A 25,633-nucleotide genomic window follows, 5' to 3' on the forward strand; every position below is an offset into this window, starting at 1 on the left:
ACAACGAATTGCGCTACACTGTATGCGCTGTACTGGCTCTAATATCAGAGATGAGTGTAACCCGATAAAATTTGACGTGGCAACGAAAAACGTACATTATTTCTGCACCGACTTAATAATCAAATGCGGTATAGTTGCAAGAAGTATATTTATTTATTTATATTTATATGTGTGTTCAAGTTCTTGTCTAGAGAACACATTGTTCCCCCATGCCATAGAACGAATTGTGAAATAAATTTGAGCATACTTGTTGAAACAGATTGCTTTTGTTTCTTTCATCATCGCTCGATATATATATTTTTTGTAGCTTGGTTAGAAGGGAATGCCAATAATTGGTCGCTTCGACTGAACCGAACACGAGGTTGTTACAATCATTTATTCATGGGTAACGTTTCAGTAGTATCGCCTTCTTCAGAGTATGAAACCCTGAAATCGAACGTGACGACAGTACTACAATCAATATGGAAATATCAACAGAATGCAAATGGCCTGCAATAAACTTGGTGAAACCCACAAGTAGTGAACTGTCATCGGAGATCCCTCTTCGTTGGTTGTTATAGGATAGTCATTTGAATTTTCGAAGTCCGCTATGGCCTGATCTCGTAGAATGTTCTAGAAGTCGCCCAGAATCGTATGTAAATGGGCTGTTTCCTCTTTAATTGTTCTAGTAAAGTTTCTATCAACGCTCGGCTACAACAGGACCACACCAATGTTTATTATTGTTGCATTTTTATTTTGTTTCTTTTGTGTAGGGTGCGGAGACTCTTGGGATCTTTGTCCTCATCGTTCTGATGAATAAATAGGTGGTTCAGTGAATCTTTGTTGCCAACCAGACGACCACTCACGAGCAAGGCGAAGTATATGCAATACATACAAGCAAGAGGTAATATAAGCGGGCATGAGCATAACTACTTGAGTTGCAGATGAGGTCACAATAAGTGACCATCATCGGTATGATGATATCTTTATTTCTCACGATCTGCGGACACTGTGAGCAACTTACGAGTGCTTTCATTGAAGGATATCCCAAACTACTACGACAGCAATCGTAGGAACAAAGAGAACAGGAAACGAGTGCAAAAACATAGTCTGCGCGCTGGTGCAAAATTTTTTGCTGTAGTCATGCTGAATGCAGCTTCCATTACATGTCAATATTATTTATAGTACGAAAAGTGAACATCAATAGACAAAAGAAGCTTCGAAAAAGCATGGCTGCGGAGAAGGCGCCAAATTTGAGACCAGAAAAAGAGAAGATATATAAATAATATTTCCATTATAGTCCAAATTTGTTTTAGTATTAGTAACGTCCCACGGATCTCCCTCACTAGAGGGATCACAGATGGTTAGTCGCGAGGCTACGTGGCGCGTCTACGGGGGGGGGGGGGGGATAGGGGGCTAATCGTGGACCAAAAGCGACCTTGTGCTTGTCCAGAGACGCAGGTGGATTCAGGGGATGGACACTTTGTTTCTACTGAGCCAAGACTGACTCATGACATCCTTGTATCCCGCACGTCGGTCCGGCCAAAAGCCTGCAGTCAAGTGACTGGGAGGTGCAAGGGAGGCGGCTTGGAGTCGCCTCCAACAAATAAGCTCCACATGTCCACTCCGGAAGAACGGAAGTTCTCCCAAAAACTCGTGGGACTAGAGGCTTGCAACCTGCCCATGGGTTTTAAATTTTATGCAAAACACAGTGATAGAAAGGAGTCTATTGATTCCGGAGGAAAGCCGCTTGCATCGGAAACGGCCAACGAAGATCTGATGATGCAAGCCAAGATGATCAAGTACGACGTCATCGGACTGACCGAGACGAGACGACGTCACCCTCTCAACGCCGTATATGAACCTGGAGAAGAACTGTTCTTAGGAACATGCGACAGTAGAGGTGTAGGTGGAGTTTGCGTCCTCGTCAACACGAGTATGGCAGAGAACATCGACTCTTTCGAACAACTTCCGACCCTAATCGGACGTCTGCGGATGAGAAGATGTAGTCCAACGCCAGCTTTGACTACGCTTTGACTACGCTCCAACATCAAGCTACGAAGAAGAAGAAGTCGAAGCTTTCTACACGGATCTGGAGAAATTCTACCGAAAAGGTCATGCCTTCTACAAGGTCATAATTGGCCATTTCAACGCCAAAGTTGGCCCAAGAAGAACGCCGGAAGAACTTCACATCGGGGCCCACGGCCTACAATGGAACGACCAGGGGGAGAGTCTTTCCGAGTTCATCATGACGACTAAGACCATCCATCGGAACTCGCAATTCCAGAAGCTCTCCTCTCTACGATGGACGTGGGAGTCACCCTGTAGAGGGTACCGTAATGAAATAGACCACATCATCGTCAATAAAAGGTTCTGCCTGACGGACGTCGCTGTTGTACCAAAGTTCTATACATGATCGGACCATCGCCTCCTCCAAGGGAGATTTTCCTTCACGAGGAGAGAAAAGAAAGCCGCCAACTCCAGAGAGCGAAATCCCAGAACTATCATTAACCAGGATCTCTTCGCTACACTAGCCGGCTTTTGGAAAGATTCCGCAATGGACAACATCGACGAAGAATATGAGCGGCTCGTTGAACACCTTCACGACTGCGCGAACAAGGCTGAGAGTTCTAAAACCACCAAGAGACGCTTGTCTCTTGAAACTCTTGAGCTGATACGCCAACGTGGAGCTGCACGAGCTGCAGGGAACCAAGAACTCACGTCCGAGCTCGCAAGGCCTTGCAGAGAGGCGATAAAGGAAGACCTTGAAGAGAGAAGAGCAGAAGTGCTGGCTGAAGCTGCAGAGGCGGGGAAAAGCATCCGCTATGCCCGCCGAGACGTCGCCAGTCGCAAGACGAGGATGACTGCTCTCCGGAACCCAAAGGGAACAACCTTTGCATTGAGAAGGGTGATGGAGAAAATCATCTACGACTTCTATTCTGATCTCTTCCACTTGCCTCCTCACCATCTAAGGGAAGACGGACATGTCATTCCAGGGGTTCTCCCGTCCGAAATACGCCATGCTATCATGTCTGTAAGAAATCGTACGGCACCCGGTCCCGACAGAATAAGACCAGAACACCTGAAGAACCTTCCGCCACTATTCATCAACATCCTGGCGAGGCTCTTTACACGTTACCTTTGCAAATGCAAGGTTCTGAAGTTCACGAATGCAAGGTTCCTAAACAGTGGAAGACCAGCAAGACCGTGTTTTTGTACAAAAAGGGAGATTCACATGACATCGGCAACTATCGTCCAATCTGCTTGCTATCCGTCATCTACAGGCTCTTTACAAGAGTGATCCTTAATAAGATTGAGAAAGTATTGGATGAAGGACAGCCATGCGAGCAAGCAGGGTTTCGAAAAGGATTCAGCACGATTGACCACATTCACACTGTTTCAAAACTCATCGAGGTATCACGAGAGTACAAGACACCGCTCTGTCTCACCTTCATCGACTTAAAGAAGGCCTTCGACTCAGTTGAGACGGAAGCGGTCGTGGAAGCCTTGGACAACCAAGGCTTCCCCACTCAGTACATAAAGGTACTTCGAGAGTTGTACAGTAACTTCACTACCGGAATTTCGTCATTCTACAAGAATATCATCATTGACGTGAAGAGGGGGGTCCGACAGGGTGATATAATCTCACCCAAAATATTCACAGTCACCCTCGAGAACGCAATGCGAAAGTTGGAATGGGACGACATGGGAGTGAAGATTGGTGGTCGGCAGCTACACCATTTGCGCTTCGCTGATGACATCGTACTGATAACACCCAGCATCAGCCAAGCGGAACGAATACTGACCGAATTCGACGAAACATGTGGATGCATCGGTCTTCAGCTGAACCTACAAAAGACGATGTTCATGCGCAACGGATGGATCTCGGATGCTCCATTCACGCTCAACGGAACGAACATATCCGAATGCACCTACTACGTTTATCTGGGTCGGGAATTGAACATGATGACCCCGAGCTGGGCAGGAGGAGACGAGCGGCTTGGGGAGCGTACAACAGCATCGAGGATGTAGTGGAGAAGACAAGGAACACCCGGCTCCGTGCTCACCTCTTCAACACCACCGTACTTCCTGCTTTGACTTATGTTTCGGAAACCTGGGCATTTCGCAAGCAGGAAGAAAACGCGGTGAGCGTCATTGAACGCGCAATTGAGAGTGTGATGCTAGGAGTATCCCGTTTCACGCAAGTGAGGGACGGGATTCGAAGTCCTCTCCTAAATCAGCGATCGAAGATTAGAGACGCCGCCGCGTTTGCCAAGGAAAGTAAAATAAGTTGGGCCGGACACGTGATGCGCTTTAACGACAACCGTTGGACCAGAGCCGTGAGCGACTGGGTTCCCCGCGATATTAAGCGCACTACAGGAAGGCTGCCGACCCGATGGTCAGATTTCTTCACGAAGTCTTTCAAAGAAAACTGTGATGCTCTTCGTGTCCCACGCGAAAGGAGGAACCACTGGGCTACTCTGGCACGCGATCGGGACAAATGAAAGAATTACTGGTGCCTGCTCGACCAGTTCGAAGATCAACGGGAGTCAAGGTGATCAAGGTGATTAGTAACGTCGGAACAACTCTGGTAAGGGTCAAGCGTGCGTTGAGAATTTCTCAACAGGGAGTCGTAAGGGGGGTGTCGAAGAAGGAGGAGGGTTGTAAGGGTTGTCGGCAGAGGAAAAAAAATGAAGAGAGCAAGCAGAAAAAGGCGAGCGGATTGTCGATTTCAAATAAACTCATATTAAAGGCATATTTTGGGTATATTATTATATTATATTAGGCGCATATATTATATATTAGGCGCATATTAAAGGCAAAATGTTGGAAAAATAGATGGCGTGATGTTTTTTTTTTCAGACTTTGCTGGTATAATTTCACATCTTCTGATTAAGAACTAGTTTGGGAAAATAAAAAATGAATGAAGGACAACTAGATTACGATAAATGTGAAGGATCATGGGTACGAAGTCAAAAAAAAGAGTGCAAATTATGCAATTCGCTCTGAACGCAACCTTGCGACTTTGCTTTTAAGCGAATCGTTTTTAAAAAAAGTTATCAAGAAAATGGAAAATATTCAGTACGAGAGAAAGAATCAAAGAGTGAGTACAGGTGCTTTGTCGGCTGAAGCTGGTTGATGCTCAATAATCTTGAGGGTTTGATGACGCAACGTGATGTACCGCCGTTTTATTGCGACTGTCAAAGATCAATCTCTGACAAAAGTCGGATTTTTGCATTTAGTGCACGAGAGTCAAAAGAGAACATTTTTATCCGACAGTAATGAATGTATTATCACCCGAAAATGCAATTTCGATGCTGCTATTGAAAAAAGACATTGCAATTAGACATAAAATTAGTAGAATTAATACCCAGTGGGCTCCACGAGTTTCTGAATATCGACGCTCAAAGTGAATTTCATGCAATAAAACTGGCTGCGTTTTGTAGAGGAAAATATCTTCTATATTTTTACAATGCTTGCTGCTTCTAGCCTCTATTTTTTTTTTTTTGAAAACTAGTTAAGAATAATTCTGAATTTCGCCTCAAATTTTCGAGTTTTTCTCAACTAGTTTTTGCGAAAATCATAACACCTACAAAGACCAAAATTTGCAGTTAACGGTCCTCTATGATGTTCTATCAAGATCTCCCACAGCGGTACCGTAATCTCGCAACGTGAAAAAGTGCGAAATCTCACATTTTCGACTACGCGTCAAAATCTGTGCAACTTCAAGAAAAATCCAGTAACTCAGCTCGTAGTTCATAAAGAAAAATTATTTTTGAAGTATATTGTAGAGGAAGATTTTTGCTATCATGAACCATTTTTGCTTTCTTCCAGGTGGTTTTAGTTCCCTCAAAAGCCAGTTGAGAAAAAGTTGAGAAAAATGCTAAATTTCTCAACGATTTCTCAACTAGTTTTCAAAAAAGCTAGAGGGTCACTGAAAAAATATCTTCACTATTTTATAGCGCAAATCTTCATTTACAGAGAACGGCCAGCTTTCTTCCTCCGTCTCTTCTGCAGTCCGTTATTCATATTTATTTCAAGCTACTAAAATCTGACCAGTCCAGCAGTAGTTTCCAATCAGGGCCTGGTTCTGTTCGCTAAAATGGCCTCTAAAAAACTATTTGCGAAGAACTGTGCTCTAAACACAATTTCAGAAAAACTGCCGGTGAAATGTTCGTCTCAGTGGTTTTTTTTCAGTTTTGGAAAAACCAAGGTTTCGGCGGAGATCGAACTCTCAGTTGTTCGCTTCTGTTGTCTATGAGTAAAATTGTTTGTAAATGGTCGGAAAGAGTGTGAAAAAAGGTTTAAAACGTGTTCTCCGTCGTTTCCAGTTACTTTTTTTTCATTTTTTTCCATTTTTTAGAAATAATGGTTCATTAATGGTTCCTTACAGTGAGCTATCAGTGGCGTCTATATTATATAACATACTTTTATTTCACTTGCGGGCACTTTATATTAATATCCATTCCAGCACTATTTGAGGCGGTTGTAGTGTAGCGGTCAGAGGTTCTGCTCCCCGCACGATCGATCGGAGATTCAAATCCCCCTAGTGCACACCGAGCCTTTCATCCCTCAAGGGTCGATAAATTGGTATGACATCTGTCTGGGAGGATCAAACACTGGCTTGCATCATCAACAACACAGGATCCCAAGCGGATTGATTAACGCCAGACACTTTATCCTTTATAGCACTATTCAGTAATACTTGGTATATTCTAATATTTGATCTACTTGTTGAGCGTCCAATTTGTTTCTTTAATTCTGTTTGTTAAAATTAATTTCTCATTGCTATATGAGCGGATATACTAGAAAGAATGAGAAAGAAGGGGTCCTCTATGGAGGAGGTCGTTATCAGGAGGGGTTTTTTTCCAGCTGGCGCCCAGCATTTGACCCTGACTCTGGTTCCTCCAAAAAAAAAAAAAAAGAACTGAGCAGTCTGCTCATGTTTATATTTATTGGCCTGTTTAAGAAACAAATCACCTACTCTCTCTTGTTTGGAAAGGGCATTTCTGAGGAAGTCAAGGTCATCAGCAATCATCACTCCCCGAAGTGAATAGCTCTAATTTTAGTGCGGAGTGGCGGCACAATCCCGGAATACAAATTAGAGGGTGGAAACAAATGAGGACGATTTTTTCCCAGCAAACAGCAGCAATGCCAATATTTATCAGCGCCCAAAACAGTCGTCTACTTCCTCCCGATAGTTATAACTTTAAATCTGTACCCTAATTAGTCCGGCAATTCATATTGCTTTGTGCCTCTATGCTTCGTCAAAAAAAAGTTGTGTTAGAGTCGGACAGCCCAATTCTTTTTTTTTTCATCGATTTTGGTTATTCTTCACTTCAAAATTTCTCGTGAAGAATCTTGCAAAATCAGGAAAATTTGGGAAGCGGTGATCTATTCATCTCCACCGAAAGTTTCTGGCGATGATATTTATAATACACACACGTTTTTTAATGCATCAAAATATTTAGGAAGTGAGGAGAATTGATTGAAGAATGTCTGGCAGACTTTGCACAAGTGCTCGAACGCTCGAATGATGATCTTCACCAATCATTCGTGTCCCATTCAAATTTAACGAAACTGACATATCCGAGTGATTCTGTTAAATGTATCTATAGGGAAATGAACCCATCAAATGATTTGATTCCAGAAAAGAGATGAGTGACCTAAGCAGCTCACACGACCATGGAAAAATCAGCGAAAATCAAAGACCAGGAATACCCGGTTCCTTAACAAAACCACCTTCCTGCACTGGCTTCAGAAACCTGGAGTCGATCGGGCACTCCATCGGAAAAGCGATTGTATCATTCCATACAAGTGGAAGGTGTTTTATCCTATGTCAGCGATAGAACACCAGGTACATTGGTGCATTCACTAAGGGAAGTAAATTATATTGGCAGAACACATTCCGCGACGACGGCGAAAGTTAGACAAGATTTTCAAGCGACTAAATTCCATGATATACGTCACGCTGCTAAGCACCATCGATTGCCAACAGTAGAACGTTTCCACAATAAGTGGTGCAATAGTGTCCAAAGTCAACCAAGTCTTTCATCCGCTAATATTAGATTTGTATATGACACTTGATACAGCGGCACGTCTCCGTCATTGTATACTCTGTATGCTGGTTGAGATCGGCACTGGCGCACCCAGAAATGTCGGCGTATCGCCTTGGCAATGATGGTCCCTAATCGATATCTCGCTCAGATGGTATGAGGAAGGCCCAATCTATGTCTACTTAAAGGCATCACTCCACGAATCTGGGGTGGTACAGGATTCAGGCGGATAATGCCTATACGGGTCGTAGATTGTGGGAAAGAGAGTGATTCCGTTCATTTCTCCCTATGCCAGTTTAAACGGACGACCCCGGAACCACCCAGCCTGCGATTCGTCGAAAACCCATTCGGACAAATCGTAAGAGGGGCGGGCGCAACGGTTACGCATTGCAGCAGAAGCCGTCGTAAGAAACAGTTCCGGGGTTGTCCGTTTACACTGATACTGGGAGAGATAAATGGAATCATCCTTTTCCCTACAGTCTGCGACTCCGTATAGGCATTGCCAGCCTGAAACCCGTACTATCCCAGATTCGTGGGGTGATATCTTCAAATCGTGCGCGTGCAGTCGCGTTTTGATGGCTTGCTGCGAGCTCTGCTATATAGTAGTGTCAAAACGACATGAAGCACGTAGCCACTACACGGTGCAGTTGCACACGCGGCTTCTCTCGAGGCGCTTCGGGAGCGTAGTGGCTAGGAGCGTGGGGAAACGCTTGCTGACACCTTCCACCGCTGCAGTTTGCGACGGTCTCAACTCGGTTCCAACTGTTGCCTCCACCGCCCCGTTTCGAGCGCATGCGCAAAAGCACTGCAACTACACGCGTGATTAATGTCGTTTTGACCCGACTATATCTTGGGCTCCATCACAAGTGTGAAGAGAGTGCGTACTTGCGAGCATTCCTTATGAACTCGCCGAGAAGTTAGAAAATTTCGAAGCTGTATCAAAGCAATAAGGTGAGCTATTGTCGGGTCAAAATGACATGAAGCACGGGCAGTTGCGTAGGCGGCTGCGCTCGAAGCGGTGGGGTGAAGGCAGCCTCTTAAATCGAGGTGGGACCATGGCGAACAACAAAGATGGGTGGCGGTAGCGATCCTTATGTCAACCCAACCGCTACGCTCCACCGCGCCGCTTCGAACGCAGCCGTTTACGCAATTGTCCGTGCCTCATGTCGTTTTGACCCAACTATACTTGTGAAATTTCCTCAGCCGAGGTACTCGTCTGTTCTCTTCGGATTTATATCTTCCGAACTTCGTAACTTTATTCTCTGCTAAAGACTCTTCCCTAGAGGTTCCTATGACAGCTAGTGTACGAACATAATCAGCGATATAATCTTGTATACCTCTGCGCTCACAGAAAACGTTGAAAAAAGGACGCCGTTGTTTAGAGCCAACTGAACTGATTGGTTTCTTGAACAAGATACTGGAGAGCTTCTATACTAAAGAGTTTCCCATTCCCGGAGTTGCCAGGTCCAGGGGAAACTCCAGGAATCTCTTAGAACCTTCATTTCTGCCTCCTGTTTTCATGAATCTAAATTCTCATCATTAGTTTTTTATGAATTTTCACGAATCGAATTGCTTAGCTAGGGCCCAATTTTGAAATCGTAATACTAATTTATTTACTTATCAGTTTTCAGATTTTACAATTTGACGGCCACTTAAAATAGGTTCGTCTCAGAGATTCTCGAGCCTTATATTTGTGTTAACTTCCGATTTCTGTCCCATTCAATTTGTTTTAGATGGTTCATCCTCAAAACATCATATAAGAAAAGAAACATGTTTGTACATAGAAGAATGACATGGATAGCCATCCAATGTGTATCTTTCAAACTCAGGCACAATGCAAGTTCACACATTTTTGAAAAGACAGATAAAAAAAGAAAAGTGAGAAAAAAGGTATTTCTAAGAGTGAGATTGAATAGATGACTGCAGACAAACGATTATTGAATGTAGCAAAGAACGACTTCAGTATGTGATATTATTTATCAGCAGATTAGTGGACTGTGCAGCCTGAAAGTTGGAAAACTTACTGAATTTTCTGTCAAACTCAGGCCCATGCTAACACATGTCATAATGTCATGTTCTAACTAGCAGTGTCAGCTTTACACATATTTCAAAAAGTAACCTACGATGTCGTGTCCAAGACATTAGATGAACGTTAGTAGGTATTGAATACACATCTGTGCTCTCAGTAGAGGAACTACTTCAGGAAGCAACAGCTTAGCGAACCTGTGCTAGGTAACAGTAAACAGCAGAGGTGGCCCTGACCACTCCACTCACTATTCATATTCCAAGTACTTCCATTTAAATCAAAAGGAAGTCGCAACATACTTCTAGTTAAGACTCCCTACCTCGCCAATCCGCATGCCGCTATGCGACCACCCGACAACCGTTTAAGTAGATTAAGATGAGACCGTATGTGGAAGTGGGCTACTGTTGTAACTATTAGCTTGATATGAATAGAGACATAACTTAGCCTTCATTGATGATGCGGGATTTTCTGTCTAAATAAACCTTCAACTGAACCACCTATTCATGGGGTCGATACGGACCGAAATCCCAAGATTCGCTGCACATAACATACCGCGCCAAATATCTTACCTCACCTCAAGCTGTCGGTTTTAATTGTCCTGATTTGTTAGTTTTGATACGATTTTGGAGGTTAAAGCTGTGTGTCTGGCGCAACTGGTTTCTTCTTTCCTTCCTCTTTTTGGATGACTAATCATGAAGGAAACTCTGCGGTGAAGCTGATGCGCCCCAGTCTCGATTTGCTGTGCGCGAAAAGACAATATATTAGTAGAACAAGTGGACAAGCCACTAAAACACACTACGCCGGCGGATTTTGTTTCCGCGGCCGCGTCGCGGCAAACCACACTGGGGCAGAGCAGCCACGGTGTAAGCTTTTACTGCTTACTATTCGCAATTGTGAAGACATGTAGAGCTTTGTCCTTGCTTCATTTTCTGTCGTTTCTTCATTGTCGTTCTTCTCAACAGTCTCGCTTCACTTTTGATACGCTGTTGCTCCTTTCCAAACTTATTGCTACGTTGCTTATATCAAAGAGATGTGTTTCTTCTACAAACTCCCGTTCTTTTTTTTTCACGTATGAATTCAGCTTCTGTCGTCTCTTCAGAGTCGTTCTTTAGGTAAACGTAGCTTTACTTTCGATACATTACTTTATTCACGTTTATTACGACGTTGCCTATATTTAAGAGGTATGCTTCTTGTGTAAGCACTCGTATCTAAACTTACACCCGGCTGCGGGAGGCTCCTCCCCTTGGAAAATGCTAACGCGCCGCGAAATTGAAGATGCTAAGGTTCAAAATTCGAAATTGAAAGAATAAGGTTAGAGAAAGGTAGGAAATGATTGCATTGCGATGTTTCACGTACTCTTACCTCAGAAGAAACGAGGAGAATATCACAATAAACTATAAAGGCATCACCCCACGAATCTGAGGTGGTACGGATTTCAGGTGGAGTATTCGTACACGGCATAGTAGATTATGGAGGGGGAGGGGTGATTCAGTCTATCTCTTCCTAATTGCGTAAAAAACGGCCAGGAAGATGCGCATGTGCACAGGGCTGGCGCGCTCAAATCAAACTCGTTATAGGAAAATAGCGCGCCGGAACGCTCGAAGCCGTATCTTCCGGGCCTGTTTTTTTCACGGCAATTAGGAGGAAATGGACGGAATCATCCTTCTCTTCATAATCTACGATCCCGTATACGAATACTCCACCTGAAATACGTACCACCTCAAATTCGTGGGGTGATGCCTTTAATCCAAGAAAGAAAGGAAGTATGATCTCCGAATTTCAAACCGAGTAAGGGATGAAATTGGAGCTAAGACTTTTCGATCCTTAACATGCAGCTGACGACGATTACATCAAGTAACTGCATAGTTGACATGTTTTACTCTTTCTCTGTTCAGTTTTCTTCTCGTTGTTCCATTTGTTCTTACATTCACCTTGATCACCTTGACTCCCGTTTATCTTCGAACTGGTCGAGCGGGCGCCAGTAATTCTTCCATTTGTCTCGATCGCGTGCCAGAGTAGCCCAGTGGTTCCTCCTTTCGCGTGGGACACGAAGAGCATCACAGTTTTCTTTGAAGGACTTCGTGAAGAAATCTGACCATCGGGTCGGCGGTCTTCCTGTAGTGCGCTTAATATCCCAGTCCGCTTAATATCCAAAACCCAGTCGCTCACGGCTCTGGTCCAACGGTTGTCGTTAAAGCGCATCACGTGTCCGGCCCACCTTATTTTACTTTCCTTGGCAAACGCTGCGGTGTCTCTAATCTTCGATCGCTGACGTAGGAGAGAACTTCGAATCCCGTCCCTCACTTGCGTTAAACGTGATACTCCTAGCATCACTCTCAAATGTTCGTTCAATGACGCTCACCGCGTTTTTTTTTTCCTGCTTGCGAAATGCCCAGGTTTCCGAAGCATGGGTCAAAGCAGGAAGTACGGTGGTGTTGAAGAGGTGAGCATGGAGCCGGGTGTTCCTGGTCTTCTTCACTACATCCTCGATGCTCTTATACGCTCCCCAAGCCGCTCGTCTCCTCCTGCCCAGCTCGGGGTCATCATGTTCAATTCCCGACCCAGATAAACGTAGTAGGTGCATTCGGATATGTTCGTTCCGTTGAGCGTGAATGGAGCATCCGAGATCCATCCGTTGCGCATGAACATCGTCTTTTGTAGGTTCAGCTGAAGACCGATGCATCCACATGTTTCGTCGAATTCGGTCAGTATTCGTTCCGCTTGGCTGATGCTGGGTGTTATCAGTACGATGTCATCAGCGAAGCGCAAATGGTGTAGCTGCCGACCACCAATCTTCACTCCCATGTCGTCCCATTCCAACTTTCGCATTGCGTTCTCGAGGGTGACTGTGAATATTTTGGGTGAGATTATATCACCCTGTCGGACCCCCCTCTTCACGTCAATGATGATATTCTTGTAGAATGACGAAATTCCGGTAGTGAAGTTACTGTACAACTCTCGAAGTACCTTTATGTACTGAGTGGGGAAGCCTTGGTTGTCCAAGGCTTCTACGACCGCTTCCGTCTCAACTGAGTCGAAGGCCTTCTTTAAGTCGATGAAGGTGAGACAGAGCGGCATGTCTCTCTGATACCTCATCGTGATACTTCGATGAGTAACCTTGCGAACCTTGCATTTGCAATCCAAATCAATTAAGGTCCTCTTGTAAAGAGCCTGTAGAGACATAAAGATGGGCCTTTTTTTTTTTTTTTTAAAAAAATTTTTTTTTTTTTTTTCTTTTTTTGAACTTTTTTTTTTTTATTTTTAAAACTTTTTTTTTTTAAAGGTAACGTGTAAAGAGCCTCGCCAGGATGTTGATGAATAGTGGCGGAAGGTTCTTCAGGTGTTCTGGTCTTATTCTGTTGGGACCGGGTACCGTACGATTTCTTACCGAACTGATAACATGTCGTATTTCGGACGGAACAACCTCTGGAATGACATGTCCATCTTCCCTCAGATGGTGAGGAGGCAAGTGGACAAGGCTGTCGAAGAGATCAGAGTAGAAGTCGTAGATGATTTTCTCCATCACCCTTCTCAATGCAATGGTTGTTCCCTTCGGGTTCCGGAGAGCAGTCATCCTCGTCTTGCGACTGGCGAAGTCTCGGCGCGCATAGCGGATGCTTTTCCCCGCCTCTGCAGCTTCAGCCAGCACTTCTGCTCTTCTCTCTTTAAGGTCTTCCTTTATCACCTCTCCGCAAAAGCCTTGCGAGCTCGGACGTGAGTTCTTGGTTCCCTGCAGCTCGTGCTGCTCCACGTTGGCGTATCAGCTCAAGAGTTTCAAGAGACAAGCGTCTCTTGGTGGTTTTAGAACTCTCAGCCTTGTTCGCGCAGTCGTGAAGGTGTTCAACGAGCCGCTCATATTCTTCGCCGATGTTGTCCATTGCGGAATCCTTCCAAAAGCCGGCTAGTGTAGCGAAGAGATCCCAGTTAATGATAGTTCTGGGATTTCGCTCTCTGAAGGTGGCGGCTTTTTTTTCTCTCCTTGTGAAGGAAAATCTCCCTTGGAGGAGGCGATGGTCCGATCATGTATAGAACTTTGGTACAACAGCGAAGTCCGTCAGGCAGAACCTTTTATTGACGATGATGTGGTCTATTTCATTACGGTACTTTCTACGGAGTGACTCTCACGTCCAGTGTAGAGTGTAGAGCTTCTGGAATTGCGAGTTCCCAGTTGGATGGTGGTGAACTCGGAGAGCCTCTCTCCCTGCTCATTTCATTGAAGGCCGTGGGTCCCAATGTGAAGTTCCTCAGGCGTTCTTCTTGGGCCAACTTTGGCGTTGAAATCGCCAATTATGACTCTGTAGAAGGTATGATCTTCTCGGCAGAACTTCTCCAGGCCCATATAGAAAGCTTCGACTTCTTCTTATTCGTAGCTTGATGTTGGAAAGTAAGCAACGAAGATAGTCAAAGCTGGTGTTGGACCACATCCTCTCATCCGCAGTCGTCCGATTCGGGTCGTAAGTTGTTCGAAAGAGTCGATGTTTTTTGCCATACTCGTGTTGATGAGGATGCCAACTCCACCAACACCTCTACTGTCGCATGTTCCTAAGAACAGTTCTTCTCCAGGTTCATATACGGCGTTGAGAGGGTGACGTCGTCTCGTCTCGGTCAGTCCGATGACGTCGTACTTGATCATCTTGGCTTGCATCATCAGATCTTCGTTGGCCGTTTCCGATGCAAGCGTACGCTTATAAGTACAGTCGCATCTAGTCCTTTTCCGTTTCGGTATCCTATTGACTCGCAATCCCTCCCCTGGCGTTACGACCAGGCTTTCCTCCGGAATCAAGAGACTCCTTTCTATCACTGTGTTTTGCATAAAATTTAAAACCCATGGGCAGGTTGCAAGCCTCTAGTCCCATGAGTTTTTGGGAGAACTTCCGTTCTTCCGGAGTGGACATGTGGAGCTTATTTGTTGGAGGCGACTCCAAGCCGCCTCCCTTGCACCTCCCAGTCACTTGACTGCAGGCTTTTGGCCGGACCGACGTGCGGGATACAAGGATGTCATGAGTCAGTCTTGGCTCAGTAGAAACAGGGTGTCCATCCCCTGAATCCACCCGCCTCTCTGGCCAGGCACAAGGTCGCTTTTGGTCCGTAATCAGCCCTCCATCCGCCACCCGGGGACGCGCCACGTACCTTACACGTACGTCTAGTGAGGAAGATCTGTGGTTATTTATTATTTTCACTTATTTAATTTGAGTTTTGAATCTCTTTCTCATCTATTACATCCCAGTTTTAATTCACTTGTTTTCTTTTCATTCTATTTGTTTTTTACATGCGGACTGCTTCGAATATAATCAACTTCCCTGCCGTTTTCATTTGATTCCCATAGTATCAAGTATTGACACAGTACCTGGACACCCGCTTTTAACCTCGCTACTGTTTTAGCTTTAGTAAAAGGACAAGAAACGACGTTATGTTCTTCACTTTTTTTTCAATTTTTCCCACTCCGTAATAGCATCACCAGTGTCAAAGTGCCTCAATAGCTTTGATTTGATTGGCAGAGGTTTGAGGTTGGAAAGTGGTAAAATTCGGAGACACAAATGAGTAGTCATAGTTCCGCACAGGCGAAAAACGGATATCAAGTGAAACTTTAGGATTCGATGTTATGAAAAGTATTCACTGTCGGCAAATTTCGCACGTTTACTTCCTATAAATAGCGTTAGGCCTAATTTTGAATATTAATAGAGTTTGATTTTCTTCTCTGTCTCCAAAATCGGTTAAATAGTAGCAGAAAACTGCTCTTCCAAAGAAAAATCTTGAAAGCAAGTCCAAGGGCACCAAAAACAAAGTCGATTGAAAATATTTACAAGTTGAAACTTCAAGTAAAGTCTGAAAACGCCACCTAGGTTTCCTCAACCGCACTGGGTTTCTTTTTTCTTCTTTACTTTTTTCATTATTTCACCAGTGTTGGAGCTGTATCATCCAGGATGTTTTGTAATAAAAAGTACTTCCTCTAGTTAGAAAAAAGTTACTGGGAAAGAGTCTTTACTTTCACTTGAGAAGCCTCCACTACTTTTTTCTATGCGAATTGTGTTCCTTTACCTTCGATGTTCTTTTCATGTATTAACGTGATTTAAGTGCCGATTATCATGCAGTACGCATTCGCTAGCTAGGAGAAAAGTAAGCAGCGGAATTACATGCTGGGAAATAAAGACAGAATAAAAAAGAAGGAGAGTAACGTTAAGAAGAAAGAGTGAAAAGCATAAACATAAACAAGAATGGATGTAAGAACACTGGGACACACGAAAATGAAACAAACATGAATGAAGCAAACGAGTGGTACAAGGTACCATATAAAACATGATGCATGAATTTAAAAGAAAGTTGGAACCATAGGCCTTTCAGAGGAGACAAAAGAATAAAGTAGACATAAAACCAAGAAAGGACACAAAAATACAACTTTAAAGGGCAGAGAAACGAGAAAAAAATAATCATAATCAAGACAAGGAAATAAGACAAAACAATAAGACAGTGAGAAGGTAAAAGTAGAATAGAGAAACAAGATAAGTAGGACAGAGATTATCCAAAAGATGAAAGGAAATGAAAATGCAATTTAAATAAGGAAAACAATGCGAGAGCAAGGAAAAACGAGAAGAAAACTGGACAGAGAAAGAGCAAAAGATGTTAGCTATGCAGTTACCTGAAGTGACCGTGGTTAGCTGTATGATAAGGATCAGAAAGCCCAAGTTCCAATTTCATTCCTTACTCAGCTTGAAATTCGGAGATCATACTTCCTTTCTTTCTCGAATTAAAGTTTATTGGGATATTATCCTCGTTTCTCTTGGGGTAAGAGTACGTGAAACAGCGTAAGGCACTCATTTTTTTACCTTTCTCTAAGCTAATTCCTCTGATGCAACAGAGGAAGTAGTTATTCGGCGTACCATTTTGAATTTCGCGGATCGTTAGCATTGCTCCAAGGGGCGGGGCCTCCCGCAGCCGGGTGTGAATTTAGATACGAGTTGTGTAAGCTCCTGCTGTTTTCTTTTCGTGGTTTTACGTTTTTATCTTCTCTCGTTTCTTCAGAGTCGTTCCTCACATCAGGGAAGAAACGACGGGAACTGAAAACCACACGCGAAGAGAAAACAACATGAGTTCATAGAAGAAACATATCTTCTCCATGTAAGTAACTTAGCAATAAACTTGACTAAAGAGCAGTAATGAATCGGAGGTAAAGATAGACTGATGCAAGGAACGACTCTGAAGAAACGAGAGAAGATAAAAACGTAAAGCCATGAAAAGAACAAGAGACTTAAAAGCATACTTCTCAGAGAGTTTAGATGAACGAGGGAACAGGAGAGGATTCCGTCCATTTCTTGCTAATTGCCGCAAAAAACGGCCCGAAAGATGTGGCGCCGCACAAGACTGGCGCGCTCCAATCGAACCTCTTGTACAAAATGGTCCAAAACGAATGAAGCCGTATCTTCCGGGCCGTTTTTACGGCAATTAGGAAGAAATGGACGGAATCACCCCCCTCTCCGTAGTCTCCCATCCTGTATACGAATACTCCACCTGAAATCTGCACCACCTCAGATTCGTGGGGTGATGCCTTTAAATATAGGCAACGTCGTAATAAACGTGAATAAAGAGCAGTAATGTATCGAAAGTAAAGCTACATTTACCTAAAGAACGACTCTGAAGAGACGACAGAAGTTGAATTCATACGTGAAAAGAAAAGAACGGGAGTTTGTAGAAGAAACACATCTCTTTAATATAAGCAACGTAGCAATAAGTTTGGAAAGGAGCAACAGCGTATCAAAGGTGAAGCTAGACATTTGAAAAGAATGAAATTGAAGGAACGGCAGAAAATGAAGCAAGGGCAAAACTCTACATGTCTTCACAATTGCGAATTGTAAGCAGTAAAAGCTTACGCTGTGGCTGCTCTGCCCCAATGTGGCCTGCCGCGCGCGGCGCGGCCGCAGAAACAAAATCTGCCACCGTAGTGTGTTTTAGTGGCTTGTAATGAGTGGTGTGTATTCTCGAGAGAAATTTCGTTTTTCAGATTCATGTTTACTTGTTATTTTGTTTTGTCTCTATACAATCGTTCCTTGTGAATTTTCTCATTCCAGGTGAAATCAAAGCAACAGCTCTTGTGGAACTTTTTTCGACGACGCACTCATGAGTAGCAGTGAGGACAGCGACGAACGTTAGTTTTTTGTGCAGTCGACTCTTCGTATTGCAAGTTATTCAGTGTACTCGCTTCATCCCTCCAGAAGAGATGAAAAATGTGGTCTTCTCTGCGCCGTTTCACGTCAGAACGTCTCTTTTAATCAGTGTCAATCCTTGCAAGAAAAGAACTACTTCATTCTTGTTGTTGGAAAGAGACAAGTCGTTGAAGATTCTTTTCAAGTCCAGGATGGTGAAAGACTGTTCGACATTTTCTTGTCGCTCGAGAATTCCTTTCTTCTCATCCAATATTTGATCCAGACATCCAACCTAAATGGCCATAATAGAAATAAGAGCTGTTAGTAAGAGGTACAGATCACGCAACTAATCTGCACTTGAAACCATGCGCTGGGGGTCGGACATGTTCACTCTGTTAACGCGACGTGTCCACATCCGCAAAAGGGCCGCAAGTGCGCTGCAGGCGGGTTGCGTTAGCATCGTTAAACACTTCTGACTCAGACTATAGATTTCTCCTTTGTTAGTTCAGTAGCAGTAATAGCAATAAGTAAGCATGCACAAACAAGAGAGAGAGGAAGCTTTTGTTTTGCGAAGCAGGTTTCTTGCATATACATATACACGAAGTGTACAGTTCGGTGTAAAGTCAAAAGGAAGAGGTGTACATTCGATATGGACAAGAAAAAGGAAGGTGCACATCAAGTAGGGAAAGGTAAAACGTTGCAGTTGTAGTCAGACCGAAAATTTAAGGTATGTTAGTCATTGCCCAACTAGACTACAGTTGTTTATGTGAAAGTACACTGGTATCAGTTAAAAATGACACCACTATTGGGAACGCTCTTTCTACAGACATCAAGATCTTTTGGCTCGACTGTAATGGACTTAATCGCATAGTTATTTAGGTGAAACTGAGAAGGGAGAAGAGTTCATTGTGGAGAAGATCCTTGGAAAACGAACACGCAAGGGTGAGAACTAGTATTATCCATCTTATTGCTGAGAATTAATTCGTTCTGCTTATTATAATAACTTTTGGACATTTCGCCACGATGTTTTATCATTTAAAGACGGCATACTTCGAAATTTACTATGTTTGAGTCTCTGTGGGACAATAGAGTGTGAATATTAGATTATGGTTATGAGCGTGGGCACACTCGATTGTCCTGAATAACGTGGGCGTGGGAAGCCGCCTTTGTTGCTACGAAGTGCATTAGGACGTCCATCAGCGAGTGGTCAACAATCAATAAGGTCTCCTTAGCGGCGGTCAATCAAGTAAACAATAGGTTACTAAGGAAAATGGAACGTATACAAAGGTGGTGCGTTCTAGCCTACCTCATAAGAACTAAAGTGGTCCCACGCCGTCTTTCATGATGGTTAGGGGGAGTTGAGTGTGGCCACACTCATGCGCGAAATCTTCAATCTCAAGTTTATTTTGTCCTACAGAAACTCCAAAATCGTCAATTTCGTGATAGCTACCTTAAACAACTGTAAATGCCGTAATTATTCAATTTGAAAGCCCATATATAGTTTCTTTGAAATTCCTAATCGGCACTATTATTTGTCCTATTTTTGAATTTTCTCCACTCTCATAGTAACAACTTTCATAGCTGCGGAGGGGCTAGTGTCGAGAAACGTAAGAGGTGCTGGTTACTCTTTTTTTTCTTCATTAGCTGTTGCTATCTTCATTCCAGTTGTTTGATGTATTTTTCCATGCATCATAAGCTCGCTTGAAGTTGGTACTTTCAATCCCTTGTTTATAATTCGAAAATTTGGTTAAGACCAGCACACTAAGGCGTTGCACATTCTGACATATAGATTCCCTAAACATCAACTCCCATAGCTATTCTAACCATATGGAGACAGCTTCAGAATTGGGATCTGTACTGTAATGTCCTATCTTTGATGCTCTGCACATCCGTCGAATTGGTGCGCTGACGCCAGAAAGCTATAAAATGGGGTCCCACCCCGTCCAATTGATGCGTCATAGTGCAGTAGTATCGCTCAGTAACTTTGTGTGCATGTCGCAAAAGGAAAATGGCATGCTACAACCGTTTAACGGCCGTGGCCACTGTGCACGTTGTTTTTCACCTCTGTGATTCCTCCGCATATCTATTTCCCTCCAGGTCTGCCTCATCATGGTAACACGTCCACTTCAAAAGTGGAAACACCCATGAAAACGGCTGCTTAAAGGCATCACCCCACGAATCTGAGGTGGTGCAGATTTCAGGTGGAGTATTCGCATACAGGATGGGAGACTACGGAGAGGGGGGTGATTCCGTCCATTTCTTCCTAATTGCCGTAAAAAACGGCCCGGAAGATACGGCTTCATTCGTTTTGGCGCACCATTTTTTACAAGAGGTTCAATTGGAGCGCGCCAGTCTTGTGCCGCGCCGCATCTTCCGGGCCGTTTTTTACGGCAATTAGCAAGAAATGGACGGAGTCACCTCCCTCTCCGTAGTCTCCCATCCCGTATACGAATACTCCACCTGAAATCTGCACCACCTCAGATTCGTGGGGTGATGCCTTTAAATAGTACCCAACAGTTTACATGATCTGATGGGGAGCTTATCTTTATCAGTACGATGATTTCGTTCACGTTGTTTTGTTTTGTTTCGTTGTTTTAAAATATCATTCTGTGATAACTGTTGGGGAATGCAGGAGGACAACCCATACTTTGGGTATTGCTTTCAAATTGTGTCTATATTATGTTAGTACCAAAGCAGAATTTGATGCTGAAGATTGAATATTTTTAAGTGTAGAAATGACGCTAATAGAAAGAGAACTATGAAATCTTTCGCATAAATTTGCAAAAAAAAACATTTTTTGCAGAAAATGCCACTACTATTGATTTCCATGGATCAGTGACGGCGAGTGAGGGGAACAGCACTGAAAATCTGAAGTCCGGCTTTAGCCGGACGTTTAGACTGGTTAGCGTTATATCTTATATCTTCCACCGGCTTCGAATTGGTTCGCGGGCGTCGTAGAGCGGTAGAAGGAGGAGACACGAGTCCAGTGGCGTCGGATTGGTGCGCCGGCGTCGTACAGTGGTAAAATGGACCGCGACGAGTCCATCGGCGTCGAATTATTGCACAATAACTTCATATGCATGTCGCAAAAGGAAATTGGGAAGTTGCAACTGTTTAGGCCACAGCGCGTTGCTTTTCACTTTTATGACTCTCCCGCACGTCTATTTCCTTGCATATTTGCCTCAGATTGATAACATACCTTCTTCAGAAAGTGGAAACACGGCTGCTTAAATAGTAGCAGGCTGTTTATATGATCTGCCGTGGAACGTTACTTTTATCAGTACGATGATGTCGTTCACGTCATTTTATATTAAAAAAAAATCATTCTGTGATAACTGTTGGGGAAAACCAAGAAGAAAACCCATACTTTGAGTAATGCTTTCAAATTGTGTCTATATTATGTTGGTATCGGAAGAGTGTTTGAAGCTGAACTTTGAATGTTCTTCAAATGTGGAAATGATGCGTTTAGAAGGAAAACTCTGTAATTTTTTTCCTTAATTTGTAATAAAAAGGAGAAAGCGTTGTTAGAAAAATAAAAATTTAATTTTACAGAAAATGCCGTTAGTATGGACTTTGGGGAGCGAAGCGAAAATCACAGAAAGTCTGTAGTCCGGCTTTAGTGGGACGTCCAGTCTGGTATTCAGTACTGTGTGTTAGTGAGGGATATTAGGTCCTTTTTTAATGTGCAGTATGCTAATAACAATAAGCGACAGCCTTTCACATTTTCTCAAAACACCCTCCCCCATGACTTCATAGATTCCTGGCGAAAGTGGATTCATTCATACCACTTTTGCAGAAACGACTTAAGGTTTTTGTATTTGAGGTTTTGCCGTAATCCACATGCTCATTTTATTGTTGTTATTGTTGCGAAATTTATTGCCCACATTCCGTCTTTGGAAATCTAGATCATTACAGTTCCCAATTGCCATGTAGTTAAATCTCAATTAGAGAATAGTGCCTAGTTTTGCCCTTTTGTGAATTTATATTCAAGAAGAACCCTTTTGTGGATTTGTATTCAAGAATAAATTAAACCTCGTTCGCTAATGACCAATATTAATAAAAATCGCCGAGAGTTCTTCTTATTGGTTTTCTAAAATCAGTTTTATCACATTCAAATAGTTTCCAAAACTTAATTTTGATGACACTTCCTTCCATATTATTCATTAAATTTAATATAGTTGAAGTTATTGTCTTCTTTTTTACCACTCACTGTTACTTTCGTAGGAGAAGTGGAATATTTAATTAAATGGAAAGGATACCGACTAGATGATAGCACATGGGAACCTGCTAAGCAGTGTGTAAGTTTTCTTAAATACGAACACTTCAATTGTTGCTATATCCATTTACGAATTGAAATAGAACTCATTCTAGAATTGCGAAAGCTTGATTGAGGAATTTGAAAGATCGCAGGAAACTGGTTCACCTCAGAAAAGTAGAAAACGCAAGAAGTTGGTACATTTCCTTTACGTTGGATTCACATGTTTATAAAGAGGAGCACTGTTCCAGCGCTCAAGGAGATGATGAAAAGGCGTTGCCGAAGCTAAGTGTACGTTTCTGGCACCATATATACTTTAATTTTCCCATGTTTATAGCAGAATCATAGGGCACGGTGCTGTTGCTTAAGTGACTACGTTCGAAGCGGTGCGGTGGAGCATAGCGACTCGTGTTGGCTGGGACCCATGTTAGCACCTCTCTTTGCTGCAGTTCGCAATGGTTCCGCCTCGATTTCAACCGCTATCTCCACTGCCTTGCTTGGAGCGCAGCCGTCAGCTCCACCTTGCTTCATGTCGTTCTGACCTCAATTTACTTGTTTTTAAAAGATTTGGTGTATTGCAGGATAATGCCAAAGATATTTTCGATGATGGGACCTCCGATGATACCCCCGTTGTTCGCCCCTTAAAAGTGAAGAACAGGGAAGGTATGAATTGTTATTTCGCAATTACATCGTTGTTGAGTCTCATGAATACACGTTGTAATCAGCTAACTTCAATAATAATAATAATAGTAGATTAGCTGTTGGGTTATGTATATTAACGTTCAACAATAGAAATAACAATAGACTTGATACATCGGGTGGTCCCTACTGATCGCCGAATAGGCGTCCAAAGACTTCAAACGTTTCTGAATTGTTTGGAAAATGAGCGGGCTGGTATATCTAGAAGGAATTGACTGTTGTAAGCACTTTATCCCCTATCTTCATTTATTTATCCAAGGGGATGGCGGGATGCTGGATGCATCCAACCAGAAGAAAGTAGAGTAGAGATCAGTGTTGTGCTTGAATTGAATGTTGGTATGGCGGTAACTAGCAGAATGACAAATCACGGAGTGCGCTTTCTTCTTAGAACTTGATAAAACTCAACTGCGTAATCAGTCTCTTGCACTGTAAACGGTGTGTATGGTAGTACCTAGTAAGCTCAACAGGAAGTGGACAGTGTTTGTTTGGATAATGAGAGTTGAGTCATGTTGTTAATCCGTTTCATGCTTACGCTCGTGAGTCTGATAGAGGAAATTGTTCAGCTGTTCTCATTAATCATGGATAAATTCTTCTATGTTGACAATTTTTGTCATTAATGCTGATCGTCAGTGTTCGTATTCAGAAGATGATAAGAAGTACGGCGTTTGTGAAGGACGAAAAATCTCAAGGATACTTGGTCTGAACACCAAAGGTTCCGAATTAAGGATGTTAGTGGTATATTCAGATGCCAAGAAATTCTACAAGAAGGATGCTGAACTGGTTCCATCACGTATTTTACGGCATTACGCTCCACAGGTCACTTCTTTATCGTACAAGTTAATGTGTCAAAGTCCCGAAATTTATCCTAGTAGCTGCACAAATTCTTCAGCTACAATTTAAAGGCATCACCCCACGAATCTGAGGTGGTGCAGATTTCAGGTGGAGTATTCGTATACGGGATGGGAGACTACGGAGAGGGAGGTGACTCCGTCCATTTCTTGCTAATTGCCGTAAAAAAAGCCAAGATGTGGCGCCGCACAAGACTGGCGCGCTCCAATCGAACCTCTTGTACAAAATGGTGCGCCAAAACGAATGAAGCCGTATCTTCCGGGCCGTTTTTACGGCAATTAGCAAGAAATGGACGGAGTCACCTCCCTCTCCGTAGTCTCCCATCCCGTATACGAATACTCCACCTGAAATCTGCACCACCTCAGATTCGTGGGGTGATGCCTTTAAGTATTATGTGGAATCCTCTTATTTTTTTTTTCATCTTCATTCCTTTTGCATAGAATTATTGTGGTCTGACCATTTCTTCATTCTTTCTTTCTTCACAAAATTCACAAGAAAATAAAAAGCGTTCGCAAACTGTTCTATGCGATTTGATAGTTTTTGCCTTGTAAGGTAGTAGGGTTTTTATTTCTCTATTTTATCGATTATCGATTACTGCATTTTCAGGCCATTAAGATGGAGTGTCTATTAAGCAAAACGAATTTTTAACAACTTTTTCTATCCAGCCGAGGTGATAAGGCCGCCTGAAGCTGATTTGTGCTGTTTGAAGGGAGAGCTACGCCTACAAGTTCAATTTCCCTTTCATCTTTGCACCTCAAAAATGGGACTTTTGTATTCAATGACGGATTACAGCCCGGCCAATTGATTGTCAAACAATTGAGAAGAAATCCTTTTTCTTCCCATTTTTCAAACGAATTATAGTAGATTAGACAATGATGTACTTTCCGTTGTTGCTTCTCCCATCGTTAAATAAGTTCCACTAGCCATATATTGTTTTTTTTTTAGTTTCTTTGATTCTTTTAGAAATTCTTCATTCGATGCTCTCCGCGCACATCACAAATCTCACGGGCAGTGTCTGTGAGCCTTAACTCCTCGACTAAATGCAAAACATCGAATAGTGTCGGAAATGCTCTTTTGAAACTAAACTTTACTTTCCTCTTCAATACAAAAGTAAAACACAAAAACGGATGAAAATTCTAGAAATCAGAACGCATTGCTTTATGGGTAAAAAAATTCTCTTGCAAATAACGTAAAGGAATTTGCCATTGCTCTTTATTTCTGCGTCCATTTTTAAATTTGAGACTTTCTAAATTCAAAAATCCGGACAGGAAAGAACGCTCACACTCTAATCCTCAATAATATTTCAAAGAAGTGCACCGGAAGACGTCTTTGTTCTTGGATTTTGGATATTTTAATTTTCGCTATTGATCATCTCTTATACACTTCTACGCAACTGCAGTCTTTGCTTGTTTGGATAAGTGTTCTACCATTTTTATTTCAGATGGTTATCGATTACTACGAATCACTTATTATTATGGACAATTCAGAATGACTTGATACGAGTACTTCATCTTGAACTAATTAGTGACTAAGAAGTTTTGTTTTACGTTAATATTTTCAGTAATAAATATCAGTGTTTGCATGAAAACGAGATCGCAACATTATTGAAAAAAGTAGAACTGTGTAGTCA

The 25,633-nt window shown here is 42.8% G+C and overlaps 7 protein-coding genes across 11 annotated transcripts; 4 read left to right on the forward strand and 3 right to left on the reverse strand.

Annotated features, from left to right (window-relative positions):
- Positions 1-1,596: 1,596 nt before the first annotated feature.
- Positions 1,597-2,016, forward strand: RB195_010673 (uncharacterized protein; the record flags this gene model as incomplete). The annotated part of the gene is made up of 1 exon (XM_064191786.1): positions 1,597-2,016. One exon carries the CDS (start codon positions 1,597-1,599, stop codon positions 2,014-2,016), a length of 420 nt encoding a protein of 139 aa, XP_064049369.1.
- Positions 2,017-2,536: 520 nt separating this feature from the next.
- RB195_010674 (uncharacterized protein) lies at positions 2,537-4,011 on the forward strand (the record flags this gene model as incomplete). 2 transcript variants are annotated; one of them, XM_064191787.1, is made up of 2 exons in its annotated part: positions 2,537-3,156; positions 3,264-4,011. In XM_064191787.1, the coding sequence occupies 2 exons, from the start codon at positions 2,537-2,539 to the stop codon at positions 4,009-4,011; spliced, it is 1,368 nt and encodes a 455-aa protein (XP_064049370.1). The 2 variants fall into 2 exon arrangements, with proteins under 2 accessions (XP_064049370.1, XP_064049371.1); XM_064191788.1 differs by having other exon boundaries at positions 2,537-2,977; positions 3,046-4,011.
- A 146-nt stretch (positions 4,012-4,157) lies between these two features.
- On the forward strand, positions 4,158-4,484 carry RB195_010675 (uncharacterized protein; the record flags this gene model as incomplete). The annotated part of the gene is made up of 1 exon (XM_064191789.1): positions 4,158-4,484. One exon carries the CDS (start codon positions 4,158-4,160, stop codon positions 4,482-4,484), a length of 327 nt encoding a protein of 108 aa, XP_064049372.1.
- Positions 4,485-11,907: 7,423 nt separating this feature from the next.
- On the reverse strand, positions 11,908-12,393 carry RB195_010676 (uncharacterized protein; the record flags this gene model as incomplete). The annotated part of the gene is made up of 1 exon (XM_064191790.1): positions 11,908-12,393. One exon carries the CDS (start codon positions 12,391-12,393, stop codon positions 11,908-11,910), a length of 486 nt encoding a protein of 161 aa, XP_064049373.1.
- Positions 12,394-12,540: 147 nt separating this feature from the next.
- Positions 12,541-13,940, reverse strand: RB195_010677 (uncharacterized protein; the record flags this gene model as incomplete). Of its 2 annotated transcripts, XM_064191792.1 has the most annotated exons (3): positions 12,541-13,233; positions 13,451-13,692; positions 13,748-13,940. In XM_064191792.1, 3 exons carry the CDS (start codon positions 13,938-13,940, stop codon positions 12,541-12,543), a joined length of 1,128 nt encoding a protein of 375 aa, XP_064049374.1. The 2 variants fall into 2 exon arrangements, with proteins under 2 accessions (XP_064049374.1, XP_064049375.1); XM_064191791.1 differs by lacking the exons at positions 13,451-13,692; positions 13,748-13,940 and having other exon boundaries at positions 12,541-13,140.
- Positions 13,941-14,422: 482 nt separating this feature from the next.
- RB195_010678 (uncharacterized protein) lies at positions 14,423-14,875 on the reverse strand (the record flags this gene model as incomplete). The annotated part of the gene is made up of 1 exon (XM_064191793.1): positions 14,423-14,875. One exon carries the CDS (start codon positions 14,873-14,875, stop codon positions 14,423-14,425), a length of 453 nt encoding a protein of 150 aa, XP_064049376.1.
- Positions 14,876-18,174: 3,299 nt separating this feature from the next.
- On the forward strand, positions 18,175-25,495 carry RB195_010679 (uncharacterized protein; the record flags this gene model as incomplete). Of its 3 annotated transcripts, none has more annotated exons than XM_064191795.1 (9): positions 18,175-18,202; positions 19,080-19,142; positions 22,425-22,498; positions 22,572-22,648; positions 22,707-22,746; positions 23,037-23,118; positions 23,798-23,851; positions 23,900-23,970; positions 25,445-25,495. In XM_064191795.1, the coding sequence occupies 9 exons, from the start codon at positions 18,175-18,177 to the stop codon at positions 25,493-25,495; spliced, it is 540 nt and encodes a 179-aa protein (XP_064049377.1). The 3 variants fall into 3 exon arrangements, with proteins under 3 accessions (XP_064049377.1, XP_064049379.1, XP_064049378.1); XM_064191796.1 differs by lacking the exon at positions 25,445-25,495 and adding an exon at positions 24,610-24,651; XM_064191794.1 differs by lacking the exon at positions 25,445-25,495 and adding an exon at positions 24,610-24,651 and having other exon boundaries at positions 23,798-23,970.
- Between the last annotated feature and the right edge of the window lie 138 nt (positions 25,496-25,633).

This window comes from Necator americanus, chromosome III (assembly GCF_031761385.1).
Source record: "Necator americanus strain Aroian chromosome III, whole genome shotgun sequence".
Classification (NCBI taxonomy): Eukaryota; Metazoa; Nematoda; class Chromadorea; order Rhabditida; family Ancylostomatidae; genus Necator; species Necator americanus.